At 38.9% G+C, this 27,723-nt stretch overlaps 2 protein-coding genes across 4 annotated transcripts in view; one reads left to right on the top strand and one right to left on the bottom strand.

Moving 5' to 3' along the window:
• Window positions 1–2,404: 2,404 nt before the first annotated feature.
• TYW3 (tRNA-yW synthesizing protein 3 homolog) lies at window positions 2,405–20,693 on the bottom strand. The gene is made up of 6 exons (XM_080801797.1): window positions 20,428–20,693; window positions 17,528–17,608; window positions 15,542–15,640; window positions 15,038–15,109; window positions 12,564–12,697; window positions 2,405–3,444 (listed from the first exon to the last, which is right to left on the bottom strand). The coding sequence occupies exons 1-6, from the start codon at window positions 20,599–20,601 to the stop codon at window positions 3,225–3,227; spliced, it is 780 nt and encodes a 259-aa protein (XP_080657923.1). The 5' UTR covers window positions 20,602–20,693; the 3' UTR covers window positions 2,405–3,224.
• Window positions 20,694–20,754: 61 nt separating this feature from the next.
• CRYZ (crystallin zeta) overlaps window positions 20,755–27,723 on the top strand; it is a 33,457-nt gene continuing 26,488 nt past the window's right edge. For 2 of the 3 annotated variants that reach the window (XM_080801430.1, XM_080801432.1), the window contains exons 1-2: window positions 20,804–20,864; window positions 26,032–26,148. In XM_080801430.1, the coding sequence (XP_080657556.1) occupies window positions 26,038–26,148 (111 nt within the window). In that variant the 5' untranslated portion in view covers window positions 20,804–20,864; window positions 26,032–26,037. Of the gene's footprint in view, window positions 20,865–26,031; window positions 26,149–27,723 lie in introns of all 3 variants that reach the window. The other variant, XM_080801431.1, reaches the window with a different exon arrangement.

Consider the following 27,723-nt stretch of genomic DNA (forward strand, 5'->3'; position numbering starts at 1 on the left):
TGCTCGTTGGTGCCTCAATTACATTACACATTCTTTCTGTCTGTAAGAGTTTTCTTGAATTTTTTTTAGTCAAGTGAACTTGTTTCTTGACTTTAAAGACCTAAACGAAATGGCATCCTCCTGAAAGGATTTCTAGTACTACCTCATCTAGAAGCAATTATTCCTGTCTCTAGGCTCTTATAACAGTTATGTAGGCTAGAGGTGAACCTTGGGGCGCCTGGGTGGCTCATTTGGTTAAGCGTCTGACTCTTGGTTTTGGTTCCAGCCCTGTCCTGCATCGGGCTCAGCCCAGAGTCTTAAGATCCTTTCCCTCTCCTTCTGTCTCTGCCCCTCCTCCTGCTCACTCTCTCTCTTTTAAATAAATAAAGTATTTTTAAAAAAGAAGTGATCTTTAAAAATTGCCACTCATATACTCCCCCAAAGTAAGTTTTAAAACTATGTACTTAATTTAACATAAGTTTATTTGCATCATGTTTACATCATAAGTTTCAATCACTACCAATGATATAATGTCTAACATAGTAAAATATCAACTCTTTATAATAAATGTATGTCACCACTTTAAAAAAACAGGTCTGAAGTAATCTCAATACCTGTTTTATGTTAGGTTCTTGCAGAAGACACCATTTGAGTGCAAGGGATTTATTAAGCAGGCGCTCCCAGGAGAAACGGGTAAGGAAATAGGAAAAACAAGATAGGAGTCAGGTGAAGTCGCAGCCTCAGCCTGACACTGTTGGGAGCTTAAATGGCAATTCCATGTCCAAGTTTATCCCATATCTGGGCAACAGAGTTGCCTTTTGAAGCTCTGCACTTGTCATTATTGGCTAGGAGACAGTGGGTGTGTATGTGACAGCAGGGTGGGAGGTGGATAGGAAACAGACTTCCAGATTTTTTCTTTTTTAGAGTGCAGAGGCTCCAGAAGTCTGAAACGGGAGCAGCAAAGCTGCTGGGAGAGGAGGCACAGCACTAAATAAAGGGAACGTGGCTATTGGGATAGGTTCCAGAGGTAGCAACAATATCCCGACAATGTGATGTTACCGATAGTTTAAAACATATGTTAGACTTCGGATTCTGGAGGATGGAGTAGATAGGATTTTCCCATTCCTTCCACTAAGTATAACTAAAAACTCTGAACATTATACATAAAGCAAACATAAGAAGACTGAAAGGTGAAGAGAGGAAGGTGGACTGGCTAGGCATCTTGGGATCTGAAGAACAACATAGTGGTAAGTTCTCTGGTGTTCCTTCTTCCCTCACATATCCCGGACTGGGAACTGGAAAAGGCAGGACCCAGAAATGCCAGTGGGCTCAGACCGCCCCTGCCCCCCGCCCCAAAAAGGGTCCTAATACAAGCCTGTTCTCTTTAGCCAAGGAACCAGGAAACCGTGTAACAAGAGACCTTAGAAAGGAAGAGCTGTACTGGAGAAGCCCCGCAGTTAGCTGGAACTTAGCCAACAGGCAGGTTGGGGCAGGAGTTGGGAGTTAACTGCCTCGGAGGTCAGAGCTGTTGGAATGGGTGAGATCGCTGGGATGAAGACAGAAATGCAAAAAAGCCAAAGACAGAAATATGGGAATACCTACCCATTATTGACCTTTGGTTTACAATTAGAGAACAATTTGATAGCTTTAAAAAAAACAAAACAAAACACATGCTTACTGTCCCTCTCTGGAAAGTCTCAGATCATTTCTGTGTTGTTCCAAAGTTAGAAAGATGATTCTAAGGTGTAATGAATGTTGAAAATGGTTAAAAGGTTTGAGAGAAAAAGATTTGAGAATTCACCATAATCAGGGCAGAAGAAAGCATTCGGGATGCCTGTGGGCGCAAGGTGATTAACAGCACCAAATGCTACAAGTGGCAAGGGCACTAAGGATTCAAAGGAGCTTCTTTCTGGAACAATGAAGGAGAAGACTGTGCTGGAAGACTTCTGTGGGGATGTTAAAAGAAATTAGAAGAGTAAACATTACAATCTTATTATAAAGACCTAAAAAAGAGCAGTTCAGAGATATGATAGAAAAAGGGAGGGAAGAAACAGCTCAACATCATGGACATCATCCCTGAGGAATTTAGAAGATAACAGATGTTTTTGAGGTCCATCTATTTTAAAAATGAGAGTGCAAAATGATGTTAGAAGGCAAGCATCTGGGGTGCAAATCTGAGTAGAATTTACATAAAGACTTAGACAAACTATAAAATATTGGGAAATGCCCAAATCACAACTCAATGTTTACTATGTTGTATAACTTTTTTCTTGACATTCTGATAATTTTATCCTAGCATGTATTAGTTCTAGGACTAATAATTTCTCTTTAAGTATAACTTTTATGATTTGATACTTTCTGAAAATATGGTATGAAAGCATCATTTTCTAATGAAAATAAATGAGAAATAAATAGTAACACATATGCAGAAGTCTATTAATAACTTTCTCATTTTTATTTAACATGATGCTGTCATGTAAATACAGCAGGTGTCAGAACTATTATAAAGAGGAACTGAAAGCCTTAGAAACTCAATGATTTGTTCAAGGACCCTCCAATTTCCATGCAGCAGTCACAACTTAGACCCAAGTCTTTTGATTTCTTGAAACTTTCCAAAATAGTATACAAGGATTCTATAAAGATTCCTAGGTCTTAAGTCATCACTTCTGACCGGGTTTAGTGAGAAACCAGGCCCACCTGTGTGGCAGAGACCATGCCCACGGCAAGCTCTGGTCTGTGAGAAATAATGGGAAGAGGGTGCAGGTATTTTGTTCTGTCCAACAGCAGTTGTTTTCTCCACAAAGTCAAAAGAAAGGGAAGGATCCGTCACTGGACTCCACAGTGACAAGAAGCAAGCTCATCCCCCTTTAAATGCTGGAGATTTCAAAGTGAAAAAGGAAGTCAAATATTGTGATGACTTTTACTCAGACATTTCCAGTGTTAAGGTTCTCTTGAAAGAGTATTATAATTCTGTTTTGCAGAAGCAGAAATTGAAACTTAAAAAAGAGAGGCATTAAAAAGTCAATTTCATTTTTGCAATGAATCTCTATGTGACTAAAACGGATGGTATTCAATGAGCAAATATTATACACAGATATTTTAAAAAACTAAGGATTTCTCTAAAATATAGAGAAAGAATAAGTCTTGCTTTTCTGAATGGCTCATACACTCAAGAAACTAAAATACTCTTATAAAGAGTAGCTTTGTAGTATCTATTAGAAACATTATTCTACCAAGACCAAATCTTAGTAATCTTCAGGGAAGATAGTAACACTGATTCCTGGGTCATCATCATTTTCACAATCTTCATCATTTTCTTCAGTAATACATTTGCCATGTGCTGCTTCTGGGTTTCTTTTCTTCTTACGAGTATATGATGAATTATTTTTGTCTTTGATTTTCTCTTTGGGATATGAGTTAGTAATAGTTTCTTTTTCCAAAGCATGTTGTAGGCAATTATAAAACCTGTAAAGAAATAAGTATTACTGTTATATTTGTGTTCTCAAACAGAATGACTGAAATACATCTATAATTTTTAAATTCTATAAATTTGATAATGTCCCATATTAACATTAAAATATAAGTGAATCAGAGAAATAATATGCTTCTTGTTTTTCCATGATCATTTAATTAGGAAGTGTGTTTTCAGTTCTTCAAGAACACACCTGAAAATTGGGTTGGAAACACCTCTTAACCTGTTTTCTACCTCAACTTCTATTCCACATGTACGAGCCAAACAAAAAAGGTAAGAACAGAAGAGTAATTATTTTTCTTTATAAAAAATGATAAATGTAATAAAATCTCACTTCAGAGGATTTGGCAAATATATGAGGTTAAAAATACACTACCTCTACAGAATTACCTAGAAATAACCTCTCAATATTTTTATTCTTTCCAGTTTATTAATGTATTCTGAATTAATGTATTTATATATGTACCCATATACCTACTGCTTTTTACAGAATTATTATAGTTTTATATTGTTTTATCAAATTTAATATTCATTGAAAACATTTTCTATATCACTAAGTAAAAAACAAAATAACACTTTTTAATAGTAGTATAACACTATGTCATCTAGATTGGCCTTAATTTGTTTTCAAACTTGCCTTAATACAAACAACAGTGTGACAAACATTTTTAAAAATAGTATGATCTGAGATTCTAGCTACTTATTTAGGACAGACCGCTAGAAATATAACTGCCTGGTTAAAGGGAGAATATTGTAAATCTCTTGATAAATACCACCTATTTTCCAGAAAGGATGTTCAAAAACATACGCTTCTAACAGCAGTACTTGAAAGATCACTTCACCCATACATTGAATATTACCATAAAAAATAACATTGATAGGAGACAATGGTATCTTATTATTGTAATTATCATTTTTGTTTGCGAGTGAAACTGTTTTTCATGTTTACTAGTTATCTTGATTTTTTTAAATGTGAATTACTCTTTTCCTTTCCTCATATTTTGACCTTAGTTTTAATTTTATGCTACAGTAAACTGTTAGTTCCCCCCAAATTGGTCTTCAGTCTTTTCTCCTCCCATGTTAACACCTAATCCGATCCTCCACCTGACACAGCGGCTTTCTGCTCATGTGGCAAGGCAGCGAGGCGGCATGGTGTACTGCACGTGCTTCACATGCTTGCCACTGGGAAAGTTAAAGGGAGGCTAATTCCAACCTTACTGAGTCTCGATTTCCTCATTTAGAAAAGTGGACATTATCCTGTACCGAGCTGGGTTGTCAGAAGGTTACAGGTGACCTATGTAAGTACTTAGCACAGTGCCTGGCACAAAGTAAGTTCTCGATATGACCATTTTTATAGAATATAAACTCTATGAGACCAAGGACCCCATCTATCTTGTTTTCTGTTTCATTCTTAGCATGTAGTACAATGCTAAGACGTTCGGTAAAAATAAGTGAATAAACAACCACTGAACAAAAAGGTGAATATGGATGTGTTACCCTAGGTCCCCAAGCAGAGTAATCTGGAAGCTGAGAACTCCCTTGTTTACTGTGGGGATCTCATGCTTTTATGTTCTATTATAATGGCAAAGTATGACAGGGAATTTTTGACACCTATGGAATAGATTGCTATTTGGATCCATTTTCTTATTTAATTGAATGAACAGGCTATAAGTTCTACTTGTAAAGGCTCTAAAACTGCCCTAAAAAACCAAGATAGTCACCTGTTTTCAAATAGTCCAGCCAATTGCAATATGTACCTAACATGATTATACCATATCCTATCAAGAGAACTTACATACTCACCAGTTATATATACCTGATATCCAGCACCATGTCTGGCAAATAGTAGACACCCAATAGATATTTCTTTGGTGAATAAATCAATCTCAAAGAGGAGGTATAGTAAAGGAAAAACAGTATAGCAGGAAGTACAGCAAAAGACTTTGGAAAATACTAACTGTTGTATAATTTTTTAGACCCTGTTCCACGGTAACAACCTTTTAATTTAATGTACCCCTATATCCTAACCCAACTGAAACCTGGTTCCCCCATAAAGACACCATCTGCTTTGCATTCTTCTCGAGTGGAGATGCTTATTCTTTCTGTATCTCACTTAACATAGTTGGGACGAGGTCAGAATGCAGCTGGCTCACCAACACTTCACCAGACTAAAGTCCTCCATCTGCCCCTCATGTCATCTACCGATACTTTGTTCAGTCTCTTACATTCATGAAAATTTCTACACCTGGCATAATCTTTCCCTCCAGGTCTTACTATCATCCCGAGTGACTTTAATGACTGGTTTTCTTCTCATCTTCCATACTGCCTATTTAGAATAGTTTAACACAATGACCCAGTAGAATGACTCATTTTATCTAAAACGTAAGTCCGGGGGCACCTGGGTGGCTCAGCTGGTTAAGTATTTGCCTTCAGCTCAGGTCATGATCCTCAGGGTCCTGGGATCGAGCCCCACATGGGCTCCTCACTCAGCAGGGAGCCTGCTTCTTCCTCTCCCTCTGCCTGCTGCTCTGCCTACTTGTGATCTCTATCTGTCCAATAAATAAACAAAATCTTAAAAAAAATAAAAAATAAATAAAACATAAGTCCAAAACTTCATGCCACCAAATGATGTGAATCATTTCACATCATTGTTCCATTGATAAGAATGATTCACATGATAGGTGAATCACCCCTATCTGATCGTAAGAGGCTATCCACAATATGCAACTCCATTTTCTACCATTCTCCACCCAACCCTGAACTTTAGACTCAGGTCACCGAGTCTTTTTTCTGGATTATACTTTATTCCTAGAAAATTAAAGATAAGATTAAGTTGCTCTTTTATGATCAAAGAGAATTAATAGCTTGTGTAAAATATCCTGTCAATCACATTAAAAAAGTAATTAAAGAGGAACAGGTGCCTTACTTTAATCTTCCATTAAAGAACCTAAGAATTTAAAGCTACATCCTTGGGGTCCCAAAAACAACTGGTAAAATGGAATATGACCCTGTTGTCTGAAAGCCAAGAACAAATACTCCAAATATGTTTTCCTTTTGTTTTTTAAAGGGAATTTTTAAAAAGTTCTTTGGGAAACTTTCTCAATAAGTAAGAAATTTGTTTTGCAATTACATGTTCTCCCCTCATACGATGCCCCTTTACACAGCACTCTGAAGCCCAATTCTGAAAGTGCAATTTTCTCCACTCTCACAGACAAGAAAAAGAACTCCGAAGATAAAACGAAATATATGCACAGGCAACTGTCTTCCCCACCCCCAAAGAAAATTAAATTGTCTTCAGTTTCTCTGCTTCTGCAGTCAGGTTATCATGCCACGGGGCAACTTGTACTTAGCTCTCTCCATGACAGAACTTTTCAGAGCAGCTCTAGGAAAATGAATTCTTTTTTTCAGGTCAGTTAGAGAACCACTTGCAATAAAGAGCTGATATTTCTCTGACTTCTGAAATAGGAATATAAAATTAATGAAATCTAGCCACAATTTCATACCCTTTTAGGGTTCCATTATTCACACATAACAAAGAAAGCTATTTTCACAGATAAGTGTTTAGATTTTAACTTGATTAAACTCTAGCGTTTTTATTAAAAAACAGGTATGTGATGGAGCCTGTGTCAGGTGCTGGAAAAGGAGGTAAAGGACCCAGCTGCGCCCTCAAGCAGCTCAGGTTTTAATGGGAGCTGCAGAACTGGAAAGACACATTCAGCATGCCATGAAGAAGACAAGATGAAGGGGGAGTACAGCGGGGGTACCTCGCTTCAAGTGAGATCATGAAATGCTCCTTGAGAAATAACCCAATGCTGGGGCTGAATTACAAGGATGGACAGAAGCTGGCTAGGTACAGGAGAGGAAAAAAATGAGGAACAGAATATCCAAGGGAGAAACTATACAAAAATAAAGTTATGTGTTTTCACTTTATATTATTTGCTTCTTTGATCTTAAGTAATAGGGAAATGTGTGACTTATTATTTACCTGTTTTAGTTCTGTTTTTAAAAATAAGACAGCAACAACAAGGAGTCTAAGACATCTGTTATCCTTGCGTCCTCCTCCTTTCTACCCCTGTTTCTAGTCTGTCACCATGTTCGGTTTACATTCTGCACTATCACTCCCATTCATCTTGCTATTCAAGTTCCTATTACTTCTCACCTGAACTGTGTCCCAAGAGCCTACACCGCTCACTCTTATCTCTAGGCCATCTTACATGTCTTCCAGAATAATCATCTAAGGCTTTGAAGCCTCATAAGTAGCACTATGGATGGAAAAAGTTCACAAATTTAGCAAACATTTATTAAGCACTATTCTCATGCCAGGCCCTCAGAGAATGGAAAATAAGAAACTGTCATTATCTTTGGGGAACTCAACTTACTGGATTAACTTTTAAGTTCCTTTATTGCTTATTATTAATTCAATAAACGTAATGGTTTTCTACTATGAGCTGGACACTACCTTAGGTTTTGGGATAAGAAATATTTAAAGCATGTATGAGTATGGTTGGTGGCACGAGAACTCAGTCCTATTTTCTTTCTTTCTTTTTTTTTTAATTTATTTATTTGACAGACAGATCACAAGTCAGGAGAGAGGCAGGCAGAGAGAGAGGAAGGGAAGCAGGCTCCCTGCTGAGCAGAGAGCCCCATGTGAGGCTCGATCCCAGGACCCTGAGATCATGACCTAAGCTGAAGGCAGAGGCTTTAACCCACTGAACCCAGGCGCCCCAGTCCTATTTTCAATGTGACCACACTGTAGTGGAAGAAAAGGACATACATGCAATTAATTAATGTAATTCAATATGGTTCCTATTTCTGTTTTGTACTGAGGAATAAACTGTAACGATATTGGTAAATAATAAAAAAATCTGAACCAAGGAAATGGCTATGGGGTTGAGACTAGGACAAGAAAGCTAATGAGGGAAGGCTGATGGAGTATTCTAGTTAGATATGTTCCAACGGTTATTGGCTATACAGGCTCAGGACTTGGGAGAGATTTGGAGGACCTATCAATTATATGGGGAAGTAGCTGAAGGAATGGGCTAGGAACAACAGGCAGCACAAGCAGGAAGGAAAGCAGCAGAGCAATAGAACAGAATTTCATAGACTTGCCAATAGCTGTATGAAAAAATGCTCCATGTCATTAACCATCAGGGACATGCAAATCAAAACCACAAATACATCCCCTCACACCTGTCAGGATGGCAACTATCAAAAAAACCCACAAGAGACAACAAGTATTGGCAAGGACGTTGAGAAAAGGGAACCCTTGTGCATGGCTGGTGGGAATATAAAATAGTGCAGTTCCTGTGGAAAACAGCACAGCAGTCCTTCAAAGAATGAAACATGGAACTACCGGATGATGCAGCTATTCTACTTTTGGGCAAACACCCAAAAGAACTGAAAGCAGGACTCAGACATCTGTACACATGTGTTCCTCCCAGCATTATTCACAAAAGCTTAAAGACGGAAAAATCCCAATTGTCCACTGATGAGTGAATGGATAAAAAAAATGTGGCCTACAAATACAGTGGAATTTTATTTAGCCTTAAGAAGGAATGAAATGGTGATACATGTTACAACATGGATACACTCTGAAGACCATATATTTAGAGTGAAATAAGCCAGACACAAAAGGACAAGTATATTATTCCACTTACGTGAGGGACCTAGAATAGTCAAATTCAAAGTAATAGAAAATAGAATGGTTACCAGGGACTGGGAGTCTGGGGAATGGGGATTTGTTGTTTAACAGGTTCTGAGTTTGAGTTTAAGTGGATGAAAAGGTTCTGAAGGTGGACAGTGGTGGCTGCTTAAGAGTGTCAATGTACAAAATGCCACTGAAATGTACGGTTAAAACTGGTAAGTTTTATGGCATATATACTTTACCATAAAATAGGAAAGTTAAAAAAAAAAGCACAACTGACCTTTGGAAATTGATTTTTACTTTTTCTCTCCAATTTGCTTTATCAACAGTACTATATGCCAATGCAGTCAACCCTTTTACTCTTTATTTACCATTTTCTTACTATATAGTTCGTGAAGAGAAGAACATGGCTAATTTCGTTCTACTCATACATAGTCAAATAGTGGTTTCTTTTTTTTTTTTTTTTTTAAAGATTTTATTTATTTATTTGTCAGAGAGAGAGAGAGAGAGAGCGAGCACAGGCAGACAGAGTGGCAGAGGGAGAAGCAGGCTCCCTGCGGAGCAAGGAGCCCGACGTGGGACTCGATCCCAGGACGCTGGGATCATGACCTGAGCCGAAGGCAGCCGCTTAACCAGCTGAGCCACCCAGGCGTCCCTCAAATAGTGGTTTCATCTCACCCAAGTCAATCCTGATCTCTTATTAACAGATCCAAAGAGAACCTTTCTCTTATAATTGGTAAAGAGATCTCCAAACTTCCTATTTTTTTTTAAATTAAAATTTTTATTTATTTTCAGCGTAACAGTATTCATTGTTTTTGCACCACACCCAGTGCTCCATGCAATACGTGCCCTCCTTACCCACCACCTGGGTCCCCCAACCTCCCACCCCCGCCCCTTCAAAACCCTCAGGTTGTTTTTCAGAGTCCATAGTCTCTCATGGTTCACCTCCCCCTTCCAATTTCCCTCAACTCCCTTCTCCTCTCCATCTACCCTTGTCCTCTATATTATTTGTTATGCTCCACCAATAAGTGAAACCATATGATACTTGACTTTCTCTGTTTGACTTATTTCACTCAGCATAATCTCTTCCAGTCCTGTCCATGTTGCTACAAAAGTTCAAACTTCCTATTTTTTAGTTAGAAATCATTATATATAATATTCTCTTATTCTTCCCACTAAGAAGTGGGTTTGGGAATTGTTTCACACAAACAAGACCTTTTTTTTAAAAATTAAAAACATTTTACCTCTTAACTTTGATTTTTACATTTCTAGAGTATTCCTTATTGCTGACATATTACTGATTAGGCATTGACTTTTAAAAATTCTACTATAGTTATTTGAATTGTGAAACTTTGGTCCTATGACAAACCAATTTCATACTCAAAGTCTGATTGCAGAACTTATCACCTCCAGTATTTATTATTTTTTTCACTTTTCCACATCAGAAGGGTAGCTTTTTCTCCGCATTTGGTTGAATGTACAGCTGTTCCCAGAGGAGCTCTCTAATTTGTTCCCCCTTTCTGAATTCACGCGTAATCTTCTAATCAGTATCTTAAGACACTTTCTGCCCTTCTTTAATTTTTCATTGATTTTATATGATGAGCATGGCTCTCTTGATAGCAGCATGCATACCATAATCTCAAAACATATTTTTGAGTCGATGGATTTAAAGCGTAATTTGATTTTACAGCTGGTGAACGTGGCTCAATTAACTTCACCAGGGTGTGTAGTTACTTGCTCTTGGGCTATATTTATAATCTTGTTGAAATTCAAGTAAGGAAACAGAGAAACTGATTTGTTACTTCCTACATTTTAGCAAAGAACCTCACCGGAATACAGTCTAAGAAACATAGTAAACTTGTGGAATGGTACCAGTAAGTACCTAGATGTAGTTCAAACTTGCCGTAGTCTGGTGAAGTGGCTGGGTACTCCTTAGTACTTACTTGAAATGATCACTTCATTTAGAATGTTTGCTCAAAGCACCTGGTAGCCAGGTAACCCCTCAGCTTTTTTCAACCAAGGTTCTACTAGAAAATTAAGCTCCAATGCCCCAAGACATCCATTGTGTATAACGAGTTAACTTCTCTCCAATGTATCTACAATAGAAGATGTACACCACTGTTGCAAGAACTGAGAAACAGTCACTTGAATAAGTTTGTGACTTCTGTGGTTCAAATGAGGAGTCCTGGTTAAGAAAGCCTGGAGGGTTTGTAATGATGTGATCATAGGTTTATTTTCTCTATGTGTCACTGAAGAAGGAAAAGAGTGATCCTATCCTGAGAATCCATGACATGACAGGGGTAGGGCCAGTCATTATATAGATGCTATTTATACTAAAACTGTTCTTTAAGACAGGTATTTCTCCCAAGTTAGACAGAAGACAAATGAAGTCAAGGATGTTGAGTAAGTTGTGGTGGAACCCGGATTCAAATTCAGTTCTGCCTCTGGAGCCAAATTCAACACTGCTACCATTGGCACTTGTAGTCTTAGCTACTTCAAAAAAAAAAAAAAAATTGTGGGTATTAAAAGAATTTTAAGCAGGCAAGTAAAATAATAGGATTCCTTTGCACTTTACAGACAGGATTCTGATGGTGATATAAAGAATGGCTTGGCAGAGAGACACACCAGAAACATTCTACTATGAGACCAGCTAACAAGGCTATTGCAGTGGCCTTAAATAAAGAAAGCGACAGTAGAGATGATCTAAGAATAATTAAGGCAGTGACTGACTGGTTGTGAGGTAGCCAAGGAGGTGGGGAGAAGGGGGAAGGACATTACAAATGATAAGTTGGCCATCACTCCTTGACACACTCAGAAGCGTAGATCTTGCTGATGCCAGATCACTGGCATTCCTTTCATATAAGAAAGACAGCATCACAGTCACCTCTTTATGTCAAAACTCCATTTTTATGAAAAAGTTGACAAGAAAGTAATGTAAGAGTTTTATTTACCAGGAGGTAAAATTTAAGAAGAGAAGGTATAAAGATGTGAATTGATAGTCATGATCCTTCCACCTGGGACAATTATGGCAGTTCTAGATCTAATCCGTAAGAACCAGCCACATATGTAAAAGATTTATTAAGGTAAAATTAACCAGGTTGCTATCCTCAAAAGGAGATTCTAGATAATTGCCAGCAGATCACGTTCAGGGGGCAGTGTGTACCTCTTCCCTGGCTGCCTTCAACTTCAACAGTTATGGTCCCCATAGCTGTTGGGCTCTCTTACCTGAGGGATGATGTTTCTCTCCCTTTATGCCTGTTCCTACCAGTCACGTCCCACTACCCTGATGGAGCTTCCCCTTTACACTCATTTAGTAACCTTTACTGTCTGGGCTACTCTCATCTGTTACTTTGGTCATTTTTTTATTATCTGTGATAAGACTACAAACAGAAAAATTAAATGTGTGTATCAGTATTTTCAAGGATGACTTAGATACATGAGTACCATAGAAACATCTAATTAATATACCTTTCAATTCTCTTCTTGTTTTCCTCCATTTTTTGATTTGCTATCTGTAACAGGAAGCCGATATATTCCTCAGTCACCATCAGTTTTCCCTTATGGCTTAATGGAACTTCTAAGCCATGCGTGCTCCGGATAGCCTGCAAGGAACAGACAATTTAGATATGATGACTTATGCACTAGAGACACTGAAAATAACCAAAGAAAATTCCCCATTTAGGGCTGTGTTTAAACATAGTTTGGTTCCATTACAGGCTTTAAGTTTATGCTTTAATATACTTTAGCTAAACATAACTGAATCAAAGGAGATTAAATAGATTTTCCCATCACATAAAGTTATTTCTTAAGAAAGTCATTCTATACATTGTCTTTTAGAAAAGCAGAAAATATCCAAAAATCCAATCACTTTAACAGTTTCACTCTCACTAAAGCTTAGGAAGCTTTAATAAATCATTTAAAGAAAAGAAATAAATGAAATCTCAACAGAAGCTTCAAGGAAAAATCAAAATGGAGTGAATGCGAAAGAGCCTCTTAGTGCTGCTTGAGCAGAGTGTGGTTATGAGAGATGAGAATAAACCATGCCTGGTCTATCTCCCAAAGGGGCTGCCTTCTCCATGCTTTAGGGTTGCCAATCTTAGTAACCTCTTGATGAAACAACCAATGTGTTCTGACTAAATCCAAATAGTGGGAATGGTTTAAGAACAGCAACAAAAACTAGTACGAGAAATAAAAACTCTTTTGTTGAATTTTACTGAGCATCTACAGTGTTTTGGCCTCATGAAAGGGGTGAAGAAACAGAATAAATATAATATGATCTCTGCCATTAAGAGCTCACACTTTAAAACAGGAAATAAATAAGTGAACAAAGAGTGACAAGACAACATAGGTGTTACGCCAGGAGAGACACACACACATATGTACGAATGTGTTCATGAGTGTATACAGACACATACACACAGTGCTAAGGAAACACAGAAGAGAACAACTAATTGAGACTGAGGCCTCAGCTTTATGGGAAGGGTAACATTTGAGTTGGGGTTTTAAGGGTAAGTGCCATTTCACCAGATATAAAAATGGGGGCAGGGGACATTCCAGCCAGAGAAACAGCTCATCTATAGTCATGGAGACATGAAAGAGCACGATACATTTGGGAAAGAGCTAAGAGTTTTCTGTCTGGCTGGAGCATAAGTATGCTAGCAGAAGATGAGCATAAATAAGGTAAATGGAAAATAGTTTGGGTAGGGCCTCGAATACAAGGGGAAATATATGGAGACCCTGACTTTTTTAAAAGGGGGATTCTGACAGTATTGGCTAGGGGGGACGAAAGGAGAAGATGGATAGCAGGAGAACGAGTCAGGAGACCACTGTAAAGACTGGGGGAGGATCATGATGGCTTAAGTAGGGGCAGTGACAGAGGGCTTAGAAGGGTGGAGTTGGGCATAAGAAATTAGAGGCAGATGTGACGGAACTTGTAAGTAACTAAACAGAGAAGACAAAGGAATGGAAAGTGAATGAATGGTTCTGTTCTTGCTTGGGCTCCCAGATGAAGTGTACAGGAAGGAGACAGGGACACAAACCAGTACTGTGGGCTTTGACTTTCTAGTTAGGCATGTTTTGTATTTTTTTTTTCCCTAGGTGTTTTCTTTTGTAAGCCATCTCTATTGGGAAATGGCAAATTTGTTAATAATAGAAAATAGGAAAGTCTAGGAAGCTAGAATGGAAGAAAACCTGAAATAGTTCAAAAGCCAAGAATCCATACCATTACAAATAATAAATACTATAGAAGTCAGAACAGGGGAAAATCACTAGGAGCTGATTTGGCCATGAAAGGACTCAGAGAGGGTGGAGGCTTAGCAAGGGCTTGAAAGATCATCTAGTCCAGGGTCGGCAACCTTTCTCAGTAAAAAGATAGTAAATATTTCTGACTTTGTGACTGTACAGTATCTGTTATAACTACTCACTTTTGCCACTATAGCACAAAAGCAACCTGGGTCAGGATTTTATCAAGTGAGAGTAGTGGGATCTGACCTCCTGTGGACTGATCTTGGTCCCAGGGCAGTAGTTTGCTGGACCCCCTGATATGGCCAAGAAAATCGAGACCCTGAGGAATTAAGGGGCTTGCCCAAGTTCATGCAATACAGCTGTGGTAAGCCAGCAGAGGACTTTAGACACCATGCCTATGATTCTCTCCACTACATCATGGTACTGATTACATTGAGCTTTGACTATTTAGGATGAGGAGGGCACAGAGAATCAGGTTGAGAGGAAGTAGAGGAGGACACTATAAAATAAGAGCTCAAATGCAAATCTAAGAACTTGACATTGCTCTATAGGAAAGAGTAAAGTACTGAAGATTTCTGAGCAAGGGAATCGTAAGATTTGGGTAGGGAGAGACTAAAGCCCGGGAGTCCAAAGAGATTTTTCAATAATCTGAATCGCTTCAGGCCCAAAGAACTGCTTTTTGCCAAAAGTTTTCTTACCAACATAGTCTTGCCTCTCTTCCCCACGGTTATGCCAGAGTTCCTGAAACCAGAATCTATTGCCACTGAATGCTGTTAAAAAAAATAAACTGTTAAATTCTGATAATCTGGCTAATTAGATAAACTGGTTAGCTCTACAAATTGCAGAAATATATATAACCTCAAACCTATAATTAAATTTAAAAACTAGTTAATTAAACTGACATCATATTTTTTTTATAGATTTAAAGCTTAGAATTAAATCTACCCTTGGGGCGCCTAGGTGGCTCAGTCACTAAGCATCTGACTTTGGCTCAGGTCATGGTCCCCTGGTCCTGGGATCGAGCCCCACATCAGGCTCCCTGCTCGGCAGGAAGCCTGCTTCTCCCTCTCCCACTTTCCCTGCTTGTGTTCCCTCTCTTACAGTGTCTCTCTCTGTCAAGTAAATGAATAAAATCTTAAAAAAAAAAAAAAATTAAATCTACTCCCATACCTATAAATTCAAGTATAATCTAAGAACGTTACCAGAATCCGTGCATCCTGCAACTGTCGACACTGCACATGGAGAATGAGTGGTTCAAATTTCAAAATGGCATCACCAGTTGCTTTCTTCAGAGCAGGCATCTAAATAAATGAGAAATGTTAGCATCAGACACCAATACATGATCCTTCTCTATGGTGACCTTTCACCTTATACAACTTCAGTTTTTTCCAGAAACATTCAGAATTACCCAGTATCCTTTTTCTGCAATAACTTTTCACTCTGCTTTCTTGGTCCTCTTTCTCCAACCACTGATTAACCTGCCTATTCTAAAAGACCTGGTTTCTAATTCTCCCATAAACCCCTTGTGTCATTCTTTCCAACCATACCTTAGAAAGTAAACTACTACTTTATTTAATTCCAAAACAGATTTCCATTAAGGTATATGGAATATGGTATATGGTATATATTTTCATTAAGGAATATGGCTTGACCAGTCCATAGAGCATGTGACTCTCGATTCTGAGGTCATGAGTTTAAGCCCATATTGTACCCAACATACACAGAGACTACTTTAAAAAAAAATAAAGGAACATGATATGAAAGTTTTATTCAGGATGTCTGAGTGGCTCAGTCAATAAAGCCTCTGCCTTTGGCTCATGATCCTGGGGTGCTGGGATCCAGTCCCACATCAGGCTCCTTGCTCAGCAGGGAGTCTGCTTCTTCCTCCGCCCGTCCCCGCCCTTTGTGCCCTTGCGCTCTCTCTCTCTCACAAAAATAAATAAATAAAACATCTTAAAAAAAATAAAACATCTTAAAAAAAAAAGTTCTGGGGCGCCTGGGTGGCTCAGTGGGTTAAAGCCTCTGCCTTCAGCTCAGGTCATGATCCCAGGGTCCTGGGACCAAGCCCCGCATCGGGCTCTCTGCTCAGCAAGGAGCCTGCTTCCTCCTCTCTTTGCCTGCCTCTCTGCCTACTTGTGATCTCTGTCTGTCGAATAAATAAATAAAATCTTTAAAAAAAAAGAAGTTCTATTTAAATGCTTTGTTATTAGATTGAAGTTTGAGATGCATATATGTCTTGAGCTAGAATTTATACAAAGTGGTTATTATTTCTGTCCACATAGTATCCTTGGCAATATCCTCCCTTCTTCACACCATTTGATTCTGATGGGACTGTCAATCATGACCCTATCACTCATGACTCCTGCTATCATAATCTCAGAGATGCCAAGTGCCTAGGTGTGATCAAGGACAGCATTCCATTCTGGCAAAAAAAACTGATCTCAAGAGAAGAACATCTAATCCAAGCAAGGACACTTAGACTCCTCTGGGAATAATACCTGGATATTAGCAAGAAGAAGTCCTTTTCTGCTGAGGCTACTGGCAGCTATTTTTCTACTACAAAGACTGTCTACAGCAGAAGAGAATACGGGTCAATATGCAGAAAGAACCAGTACCCAAATAAGGAGATGAGGAATGAGTGAGTACCTTAAGATAACACTTGAGTACCTGAATAGCTAATGTAAAGTGCCCAACTAATACAAACTCATATGAACTCATTTTAATTTCCGAAACTAAATAATCCAGGATGGATAGGAAGCTTTATAAGAAGCAACCCAGATAAATAATGTATAACTGATTTATGTCTGTTTGCTGGTAATATATAGATAGTACTATCCTTTTCTCTGAGTTCCTTCACCTTGTATAATTTATTCCAGGTTACAGAGTTATCAAATGGTAGAAGTGAAATTCAGATTTGTGATCTACTCTGTGTCCAATATCCATGAACTCTCTATGTTCAAGGGGATGTGTTTTGTTGAGCAATAAGTAATGCTTATTGCTTGTATACATATTAATACTTTTATCTCCCAAATCAAAAAAGTCACCGTAATGAATTCTCCTAGGCTTTCTAATCTTCAGTCATTATAATTAAGCACATAAATCCACCTTGAGTGTGCTGTTCTTTTCATATGTATTTAATGTGAGTCTGAACTAAAAATTTACTTCTAAGTTTATATATAAAAACTTACCACATCATCTTTTACACAAGTTTTGTGTGTAACCAGTAGCCAGCAACAGTTTTGCTTTTGAACCTCAAAACCATTTATACCCTAAAATAAAAAAATAAACATAATTTAATTTAGTCATATAATATTTACACAAGTAACAAGTACAATGCATAGCATAATTGTAAGCTTTCTTAGATTAATAATCCCAAGTGGTAATTTTAAGTATTACTGAGAACAATTCACTAGGTTTTGGGTAAAGTTAACCCGAAACAAAAGTGAAACCAAATTATTTGGTATAGAAAGAAAATAAATTGTTTATTAAGATATAAAAACTTAATATTTTCTGATATATGGTCATGATTTTGTCAGAAGAAAAGGGATTATTGTAAGGGGTTATATGCTAGCAGCCTGAGTTATACTCTAGTTGTTTTATTTGGCTTGCAAAAAAATTTTTTTTTTTTTTTTTTTTTTTGAGAGAGAAAGAGGACAGAGAGCATGAGTGGGAGGTGGGGTAGAAGGGGCAGAGGGAGAGAGGGAGAGAGAATCTTAAGTAGGCTTCCCCACCCTGAGGCCTAAGTTGAAATCAAGAGTCAGATACTCAACCTACTGAGCCACCCAGGTGCCCCTTGGCTTGCACAAAATTTAAAAAAGCAAACAAAAAAACAACTTGGAATTTCCTTTGTAAAAAAGCACTGTACCATTCCCACACAGGACCTGTTACTTTTTAGTGACAGGTGGACTGTTCACACCCTTATAATACGTCTCTAGTTTCTAAAGGCATACATTTGTAACATCGGGATTAGACTATATATATAGAACCAAAGGGCAGAGCTAGGACTGCAAGGTCAAAGCTTCAAGAAGCAATGCCTTAACATTAGGGTTTTGTTTTGTTTTTTATTAATTGAAAAAATGTTTATTTGTAATCTATTAGATTCAAGAAGCAATGCCTTAACATTAGGGTTTTGTTTTGTTTTTTATTAATTGAAAAAATGTTTATTTGTAATCTATTAGATTCTTTGGTTATAAACAAATTCTACCCTCAAAGAGGCTGGAAAGAAGATGCAGGGAACCACACTTAGTTTAAATCACTGTACTTCTACAAAGTAACTGTTTTTACAGTGAGTTCACAGGAGACTTGGCTGTCTAGCTTTGTAAAGAGGAAGAGCTGTGCCTGTCCTAAGTAACTGGTTTGCTTTCATTGAATGACCTCAGTGACATTTATCTGATCTTATGCTGGCTGTTCTAAATGTTAGAAACAAATGCGTGACTCACCTCTAGCAAATTTACAGAATCTAGGGGCATATTTAGGAACTAAAACTATCTCTAGTTTCATCTTACCTATAGTCCCTTCATCCAGATTTTCCCACTTTTAATTTTTCTTCTTATATTGCTTTTCTGTAAGTTAATGCAAATCCTTCCCCAAAATAAGGCTAAATGAAAATAAATAATATACATAATATACATAATAATATACATGCCAAAAGAAATAAATAATATACATAAAATGAAAAGAGGCTCAGAAGAAGTCCTAAGGCAGTTGAGAAGAAGCAGTCATTACTTACAAATGGGTGTGTATGATTGCGTTCAGATGGGAGAGGGGAGTTTTGGAAGCCACATCTCAAATATACAGAGATGGGGGGGAAACATTTCAGGAAAAATAAATATGAACAAAGGCAAGGGCAGGTAAATATAAGATGAAAAAAAGACTAGCTCAGTTTTAGTAAAGAGATAAACATGAAGAGAAGTAGCAGAAAATATCAGAGCAGCAGAAGGGTTGGAAGGTATACTAGAATAGGAGTTTGGGTTTTGTGTTGGAAAAACGTGTAATAAAAGATTTCAGCATAGATGAGTGACATGTACAGAATTGTCTTTAGGAAGGTGGATCTGTTAACAGTGTGTAACATGGTTTGGGGTAGAGAGAATGGTAGATCCGTGACCTATCAGGAAAACGCTGCAGAAATCCAGGTAAAACAGGGCAGTAGATGAGAGAGTAATGCCCAACTAGAGTGCCATGCACAGGAGGCAATGGTGGCAATATAAAAATATTCTACCCCGCTAACCTGGGGGACCAGCAAATTATCAGTCAACGAGGGATCTAAAAAATGAGCTTGTGAGTGTGCTGTCTTTCATGCTTTGAATTCAATCCGAATATTAATATTGACATGCAGCTAACTTTTATAGCTCACTTAATATGGGCCAGGCATGATGCTAAATGTTTCAAATTATCCCATTTCTACTACATAAGAAGCCGAAGCTCTATTATCCTCAGTTCACAGAACAGGGAGGGGTTGAGTTTAGATAACCTTCTTAAAATCACAAAGCCAGTAAGTCCCGTCATTAGCTTAGAATCTAAGCAGTATCACTCCAAAGCCTGAGGGCTTGACCACTATCTCCGACTAACCCACACTTCGCTATTTTATTTAGCATAATGTAAAAATTACCAGAGCTGTAATAACGGAGTGGGCCACTAGGCGGCAGTAAACGCCTTAACTCCGGAGACGTTCTAGCTAGTTAATTTGGTAGGGCGATTGAAGAGAAAAGCTTCCAAGCCTCGCCCTGCTGGGAAGTCCTTAAATTCCCCCACTATTCAGAATCAAATTCTCTAATCCTTGCAACTCCAGAGCATTCTCAGGCCAGCAGTTTCGCCATCACTGGGGGCCTGTCAGAAATACATAGTGTCATCAGCTCCGTCCCAGAATTACTGAATCAGAATCTGTGTTATAAAAGGGCACTCGTTGATTAATAGACCCGTTAAAAAGTTTTAGAAGCACTGGCCTAATTCAACCTCTAAGATTCATAAAGAAGGCGAAACCACCCATCAGAAGGACAAACACAGGCTGGACTGGGGTGCACTGGGGGGGAGGGGGGGGGCTCCTGGTGTTGCACTCCGCAGGGCTGGCGGGGAAACAAAAGGGCCTCACCCCGTCTAGGAGGATGATGCGCCCCGCGCAGGAACTGGTGGTGAAGTACTGTTCTCGCCCATTCAGGAGCTGCACAAGTTCTACTACATCCTCGTCCACACTGCCCTTCCGGCTGAGGTCCGCTTTGCTCAGACACTGGGCCTTCCATCTCCTGAACTCTGCGGAACGATCCATGCGAGGAAGGCTTTAGAGTCTTTACTTTGACATCAGCCCTCGCCTTTCCCTGGGGGAAGCCATTTTGAGGCGAGTGGTGGCCGGAAAGGCCCAAACTTCCTCCTCGTTCCGAGTTCGGGAACGCGTCGTCCCCTCCCCTGAGGGCGGGGAGACAGGCGCGGGTGAGGCGGAGCCGGCAAGGGTGGAAGACGCCCAGGTCCGTCCCCTTTTTTGTGGAATCTGAGCTAGCCTTTGCAGGTTTTGCTTCCCCACTCTAGAACCGGGTAAGTAAGTGGTTTTAAAAAGTCCCCTTTAGTTGTTGAGGCAGCGGGTCTCCCCGCGGTCGTCCACAAAGGAGCCGAGTTTGACTGTGTTTGCGCTCTTGCCCCGCGGTCTATCCTGGAGAACGGAAAAAGGAGCTCGTGGCCGAAGACCTTTCCCTCTAGGGGATGCGAATTCCTCACGCGTAAATCACGCAGGGACTTTCGCTTGCCGGCCGCGAGCCCCCATCCAGGTCTTTTGGGAGATAAGCGTTTCGGCTGCACCCCGTAGGGTGCGGTGGGCCCCGCTCCCGCCGCCAGGCCTGGGCTTAGGCATTCCCGCTGCAGCCGGGGGCGGCCGCGCGCACTGCGCCCAGCCCCGCGGCGGGAACGGGGTTCTCCGCCGCGCTTCCTCCGAGCTCCGCCCGCCCGGCTGGAAGTCGCCTCCGCCATCAGAGCTGCTGTATTACTTTTGGAGAGAAATGCCTAGTTTCCTTGACCCCTCCCTCCCCCCATCCCCACCCAGCCCCGGTGACCCTTACCCAGAATGATTTTCAAAGGAAAAAAATTACAAAACACCGCGTAAACACATCGTTAAATGTTCACTTAGTTCGGAGACGAGGCTTTTCTCAGTGACCAGAGAATGCGTTAATGATTGAACTCTTTAAAGGCTGAAGTTTGGACTGGTAGCGGAAAAGTTGTGCGATTCCCACTGAAGCCACTGGCACGCTGCGTGTATGTCTGGTCAGCAGCAGCAGATCCCACCGAGCTCTTTCCCGGCCCTGGAGAGCGGCCGGCCTAGTTCCATCCAATCTTTACATCCAAGAACCTGGAGAGGTCTAGAATTACCTATTCAACTCCTTCTCCTCCACCCCCTCTTACCAGAAGTGGGCACTGAGATCCAGACCAGGAAAGCAACCTGACAAGGGTCACACTGCCAGGAAGCGACATTTCTTAGGTTACTTTTAGTTATTTATTTATTTATTTATTTTTACATTTCTAGCTTAAGACTATTAAAAAAAGAGAAGGCTTACATGAAGCATTCTTGATCAACAGCAGCACATTTCGTAATGATGATTCTCTTTCCAAGTTCTTATTTTTTTTATGTCTTGCCAGAAATTCTTATTTAATTTTATGCCCTTCTAAGTGCCCTTGCTCTGGCTTTGTGACTTGATTTCTTCATTCTGCATTAAAATATAGTTCTAACATTTTTCCTATCCCTTTAGTTTTTATTAAACCAAACAGATTGAAACAGAACATAGAAAAAGATCACTGTTTAAGGAGGAATTTTAAATTTCTGTATTTCCTAGATTTCCGAAGTATGCTTGGCAACTTTTTTTTTAAGGTTTTATTTATTTATTTGACAGAGAGAGAGATCACAAATAGGCAGAGAGCTAGGCAGAGGAGGGGTGGGGGAAGCAAGCTCCCTGCTGAGCAGAGAGCCTGATGTGGGGCTGGGTCCCAGGACCCTGAGATCATGACCTGAGCCGAAGGCAGAGGCTTAACCCACTGAGCCACCCAGGTGCCCTGCTTGGCAACTTTTTATAGGTCAAAAGTACAACCAAAAATTAAGCCAGGTCCTCTAATTTAAAGTTTACACTTGATGAATAGAAAAATCTATTTGAAAACACTAGCAAGGTGGCAGACCTGCTGACGTGTAAATGATGTAGTCTAACAGAGCCTGATGCATGCTGGCATGCTGTGGAGCGCTCACACAACTGTTGCAGTTAATCTCGGCGAGGATGGAAAGCGAGCGAGTACTGGCCCCATTTTACAGATAAGGAAATTATTAGTTTTCCTAATAGAATGATGTCCTGTGTATCACTACTGGATCACCCTAACTTACAGGCTTTTGGAAAATTTCACACTCTGAGCAGATGCCTTAATCATAAAATATGTAATCCTACCTGCAGGTTAGTTGAATTTCATATTGCTAAGCTCAGCCTGTCTCACTATCATCATTATAAAGTATATTTTTAAGAAGTTAAGTATCTTCTATGCCAACATTTCAAAGGGTAAGATGAAAAGGATTGTACAGTAAGGAAAAAAAAATCAATCAACATTTAACATAGAGGACTAAGGTTCTAGCTCTGCCTCTGTGTGACCCTGGTGAGTCTCTTAACCTCTTAGAATGTTTTCTCATCCATAAAATGAATGGTGATTTTATTTCGGTTTCTGCGTACAATTAAATGGTTGCTTTCCTCCCTATTGTGAAAATAATTATAGCAGTGGGCATAAAATACTTGGTTTTTAGAAGAAATCCGTTATTAGGGGTTTAAGGATTATAATTACTATTAACGTATTGTATTATTTTATTCTTTTTATTATTCCCTTTGACATATCACCTTATATATTATATATTATGAAGCAGGTGATGATCCTGTGAATAGTTGAAGGGGTTTTCAAAGGCAATTTGTGCATTTTGAAGCCTGATCCATCATACTGGCAAAGGCTCAGTGGGAAATAAGATGGACAGAAGCAAAGAAGACGACAGCGCTGTCAAGGTTATGCCTGGTCTCCTTACATGCTTGATAGGATAAGGTGGTAGTACTAGGTGAGGCAGCAGAATCTTCTAAATCCAGTATTAAGGATGAGTATCCTTTTTCCTTTGTTCTTTTCTCCCAACTTAGCAGATACCAAAATGTAGGGGGGGGAAATGTATATGTTAGATAATTTTGATAGATGCTATTTCAGAGTAATTTTGCTTTTATTACTCCTACAGTTCTTTGAGGATAATAATGATGTCTGTTGGTGAAAAGGTAGAGGCAGGTGCTTGAAAGAAATAAATACATAGGAAGTAGGTGAAAGTGGAAAAGTCGCTGCAGATCTTACATGGTGTATGTAGCTGTGTGAGAGAATGAGAGCATAGTTAACAGGAGCTAGGAGGAGGGTTGGGGCATTTTCTCTTTGCCCTTTGTGTTCTCTGGGGTTAGCACAGTGCCTCGCTTACAGTTAATGTTCAAAAAATACATGTTGAATGAGTAATAGCCAGTGTTTGATATTAATGTTTTGTTTAAACGATTCTCCAGACTGAATTGTTTGAGGTGAAGTTCTTGTTTATAATCTGAGTCCCGTAAATATTGTTATGTAAAATCAGAAGTGATTATGGAATTATAGAAGCAAGAATATTTTAAGAGTAAGAAATTGGAAAGGAGAAAAGAGATGGGAAAGGAATCATGATATCTACTATATATAGGAGTGAACATTTGCAGGGTTCAGTGCTTGATGCTTGCTGTGTCTCTACCACAGTAACCCTGAGTGGGAGCCCAGTTTTGAGATGAAGAAGCTCAACAAAGTTGATTGCCTTGCCCAAGGCCATCTGGTTAGTAAATGGTAGAGCTGGAATTCATACTGAAAGCTGTCAGATTCCAAAACCTGTACTCTTTCCAAACACTGTGTTGACGACAAAAAGGGAAAAGAAAGCTGTGTTATCTCCAGAATGGAAAACTATGAGCTGGGCAACCTTGTTTCTTATTTTTGTTGTTGCTGGGTTTTTTTGTTTGTTTGTTTGTTTTATTGTCTTTATATTTTCACTTTCTTGTCTAAGAAATACCTAGCCTGAGTGAAGAGCTAGATAGAAATTCAGTAGTGAGACTGCTGGTAGGTGTGGAGTGAGCTGCCTTTTCCAGATCCTCACCCCGCACAGGTGTCACCCTTAGGGACAGCTCAGCTGCTCTACAAGGACCTTAGGTTTATGTCTTCTGCCTGCTTCTGCCCCCTTGTATTTGAGGTTTGCCCTTTAGAACATGTCACTGCTAAACCACCCTCTAGCAATAGATAGTTTACTTTCTCCTCTGTGCTGGTACTACGTGGCATCACTTAAAGAGTCTTAAAATGATACACTTTTTGGTTAATTATATCAGGAACTTTCCACTAATAACACTATCAAACTGCTTTTGATCGCCCCTCTGTACTTGGAGTAACATTTTATAGTTAGCATATAACTCTATTCTGAGTAGTCCTGTGTTGAGCTTCAATATAGTAAAAGTCTGAATTCTTTATCTCAAGTCCTAGTTCCTGCAACTCTTTTTGATCTTTTGCCTACTCATGGTTGACGAATATAATTATTCCAGAAGTTAGCAACGATGTTCTGAGTAGTGGCAGAGTCTAACTAACTATTTGATGTGCTTAATGTCAAGAAATTGTGATAAACCACAAGCAAAATTATGGAGATACAGTCAAAAACCTTTTCATTTCATTGCTATAGGTAATGAAGATTTCCATAATTAACTATTTTTCTATTCAAATGTTGTTTGCCTTTTCTTAGAGTGTATTTTAACTCTGAGTTTTCATTTTAGTCATAACAGTGGTAGAAAAAAAGTAACAGTGATAGGACAGAAAGGTTAACTGTAAATGACCCTTGTGATTTATAAAAGATTACATGCAAAGCAATTTTTTTAGTTTTTCATGTTTTCCTCCTTTGTTAAATTGAATGAACTTCCTAAAGCTAAGTGTTACACCATTGATAAATCTCAAAAACAATGTTGAGAAGAAAAACCAAGTTGCAGAATTAAGTACAGTATGATCCAATCTAAATAAAGTTTGGGACCGTGCAGCTCAATAATGCGTGTTGTTGCATGAAGTAGTGATATGACGTCATGCCTGGGACTGATGAGCACTGAGTTTATGGTAAAATCACCACTTAAAAGGCTGGGCCAGAAATGGGTTTGGGGATGGGTACAGAAGGCTTTAGCTATGTCTATAATGTTCTAGGTTTTTAGAATGTTGAGATTTATTAAAGCAGGGGGCAGGTAAATATGTTCATTATATGCTTTATGATTCTCTCTATATTTGAAATATTTCATAGTCTAACAGAAGGTCTATTTATCCAATGTTAATAAAACTTAACAAATTTATGAGATGTAACAGCACAAGCTTGCCCAAAAAGAAACCTAAGATAATGTTTCATGCTATGTCTAGCCAGATGTTTTTGTTTGCATGTTTTTGTTTGCATGTTTGATTCCCTTGTGGAAGGCACTGAATCCCTATAGGAAGTAATATCAAGTATTTTGCTTTGTAGCTGAAGGATTTGTAAGATGAAAGGTCCTTAAACATGAAATGAAATCTGTGTAAGCTCATGATTTAAATTGTTGTTTGAAAAATTGTTTGATCTGCCCCCTCCAGGGGGAAAAACATAGTGATACAGCCTAGATACCATATGACAGTAGATTTTTTTTTTCTTGGTGTCTAGATCACCATGGCGACTGGACAGAAGTTGATGAGAGCGATTCGAGTTTTTGAATTTGGTGGACCAGAAGTGCTGAAACTCCAGTCGGATATTGCAGTACCAATTCCAAAAGACCATCAGGTGGAAATAATTCCATAAAAATAGGCAATAATTACACTGAGTACGAGTCTCCAGCACATCAGGTTCATGTTCAAAAAAAGCAGATTCACAATAATTCATACACACAGTGGATTAAGGACAATTTATACTGATGCTATAAAGAGAGCATAATTACAACTGTTAGTGAGATACATCCATGAAAAGGGAAAATAACTTGCTCTAAGAACATTTTTGAGGTTGAGGATCATCTATGAAGTACAATAATTGAATTTTTCTGCATGGAGTCATAAGTAGTTTTGAACAAGTTATTCTATTACAAACTTTCATGATTTCTATTTTGTGCACAGTAGGAAAATCATTTTCTTCTGCATACATGCCTTCTATATATGATTTAAGAGAATTTAAATGAAGAGTTTAATCATTTCTGGTGACTTTAACAATATACTTTCTCATTAAAAATTATGTATTTTTATTACTGCACCTTCCATGACTCCCAAGTCTCATTTCCTTAATGAACCTTGAAGCTTCTGAGAGTTTTTACAGTTTGGCCATAACCTAACTTTAGAGATTCATATCTTATTGCTCCTTTTCAATAGACTGTGCTGTAACAAGCAGCATTGTCTGGTTTCCCCAAGAGCCGCTTTTATTCCTTCTGTCTTTGCACATACTATTCCTTCTACCTGAAATATCCTTTTCTCCCATTCTGAAAGAATATCTACTCTTCTTTTAGGGCCTAGCTCGGATACCACTTTCTTTGTAAGGCCTTCTCTTACTCTTATAGCAAAAGTAATCATTATGTATTAAATAAGGTAAAATTAGCTTCTGTGGTAGATGTGACCTCAAAATCTCAATGGCTCAACATTAGAAAATTATTTCTCATTCACTAAATTCCAAAATTCTAAAATATCAGTGGGTAACTCTCAAAGAGTGATTTGTGGACCCAGCCTTCTTCCATCATGGGGCTCTGCCACCTTCAACACCTCTGTCTTCTGGGGTCACTTCTATGAAAGGGTGAAGGCACAGTGTGGATTGCCTAGAACATCTTTATGGGCCAGAAAGTGGCTCTGATCACTTTTGTTCACATTCTGTTGTCTCAAACTCAATTATAAAGCACCAAGAAATAATATTCTTCCTATGGACCCAGGAGGAGGAGGAATTAGGTTTGATGAGCACATAAAGATTTGTGCCGCATATCCTCTCAAGTATTTCCACTACTACTTTCCCCCCAATTTTTTTTTTTTTAAGATTTTATTTATTTGACAGAGATCCTAAGTACGGAGAGGCAGGCAGAGAGAGAGAGAGGAGGAAGCAGGCTCCCCGCTGAACAGAGAGCCCATGTGGGGCTCGATCCCAGGACTCTGGGATCATGACCCGAGCCAAAGGCAGAGGCTTTAACCCACTGAGCCACCCAGGTGCCCCCAAAATGTTTTTAATATAACACATTAATAAGCCTTTCTGTCTTACCTTTTTTATGTATATGTTGGTTTGCAAAACTGTAACGGGAGCTCATTGAAGGTGAGGTTTTCCCATCCATTTTTATAATTCCCATAATTAGTAGAGTCATAGCATTAATGCTGAATGAATGCCTAAATGTTC

This window comes from Martes martes, assembly GCF_963455335.1.
Source record: "Martes martes genome assembly, chromosome: 4".
Classification (NCBI taxonomy): Eukaryota; Metazoa; Chordata; class Mammalia; order Carnivora; family Mustelidae; genus Martes; species Martes martes.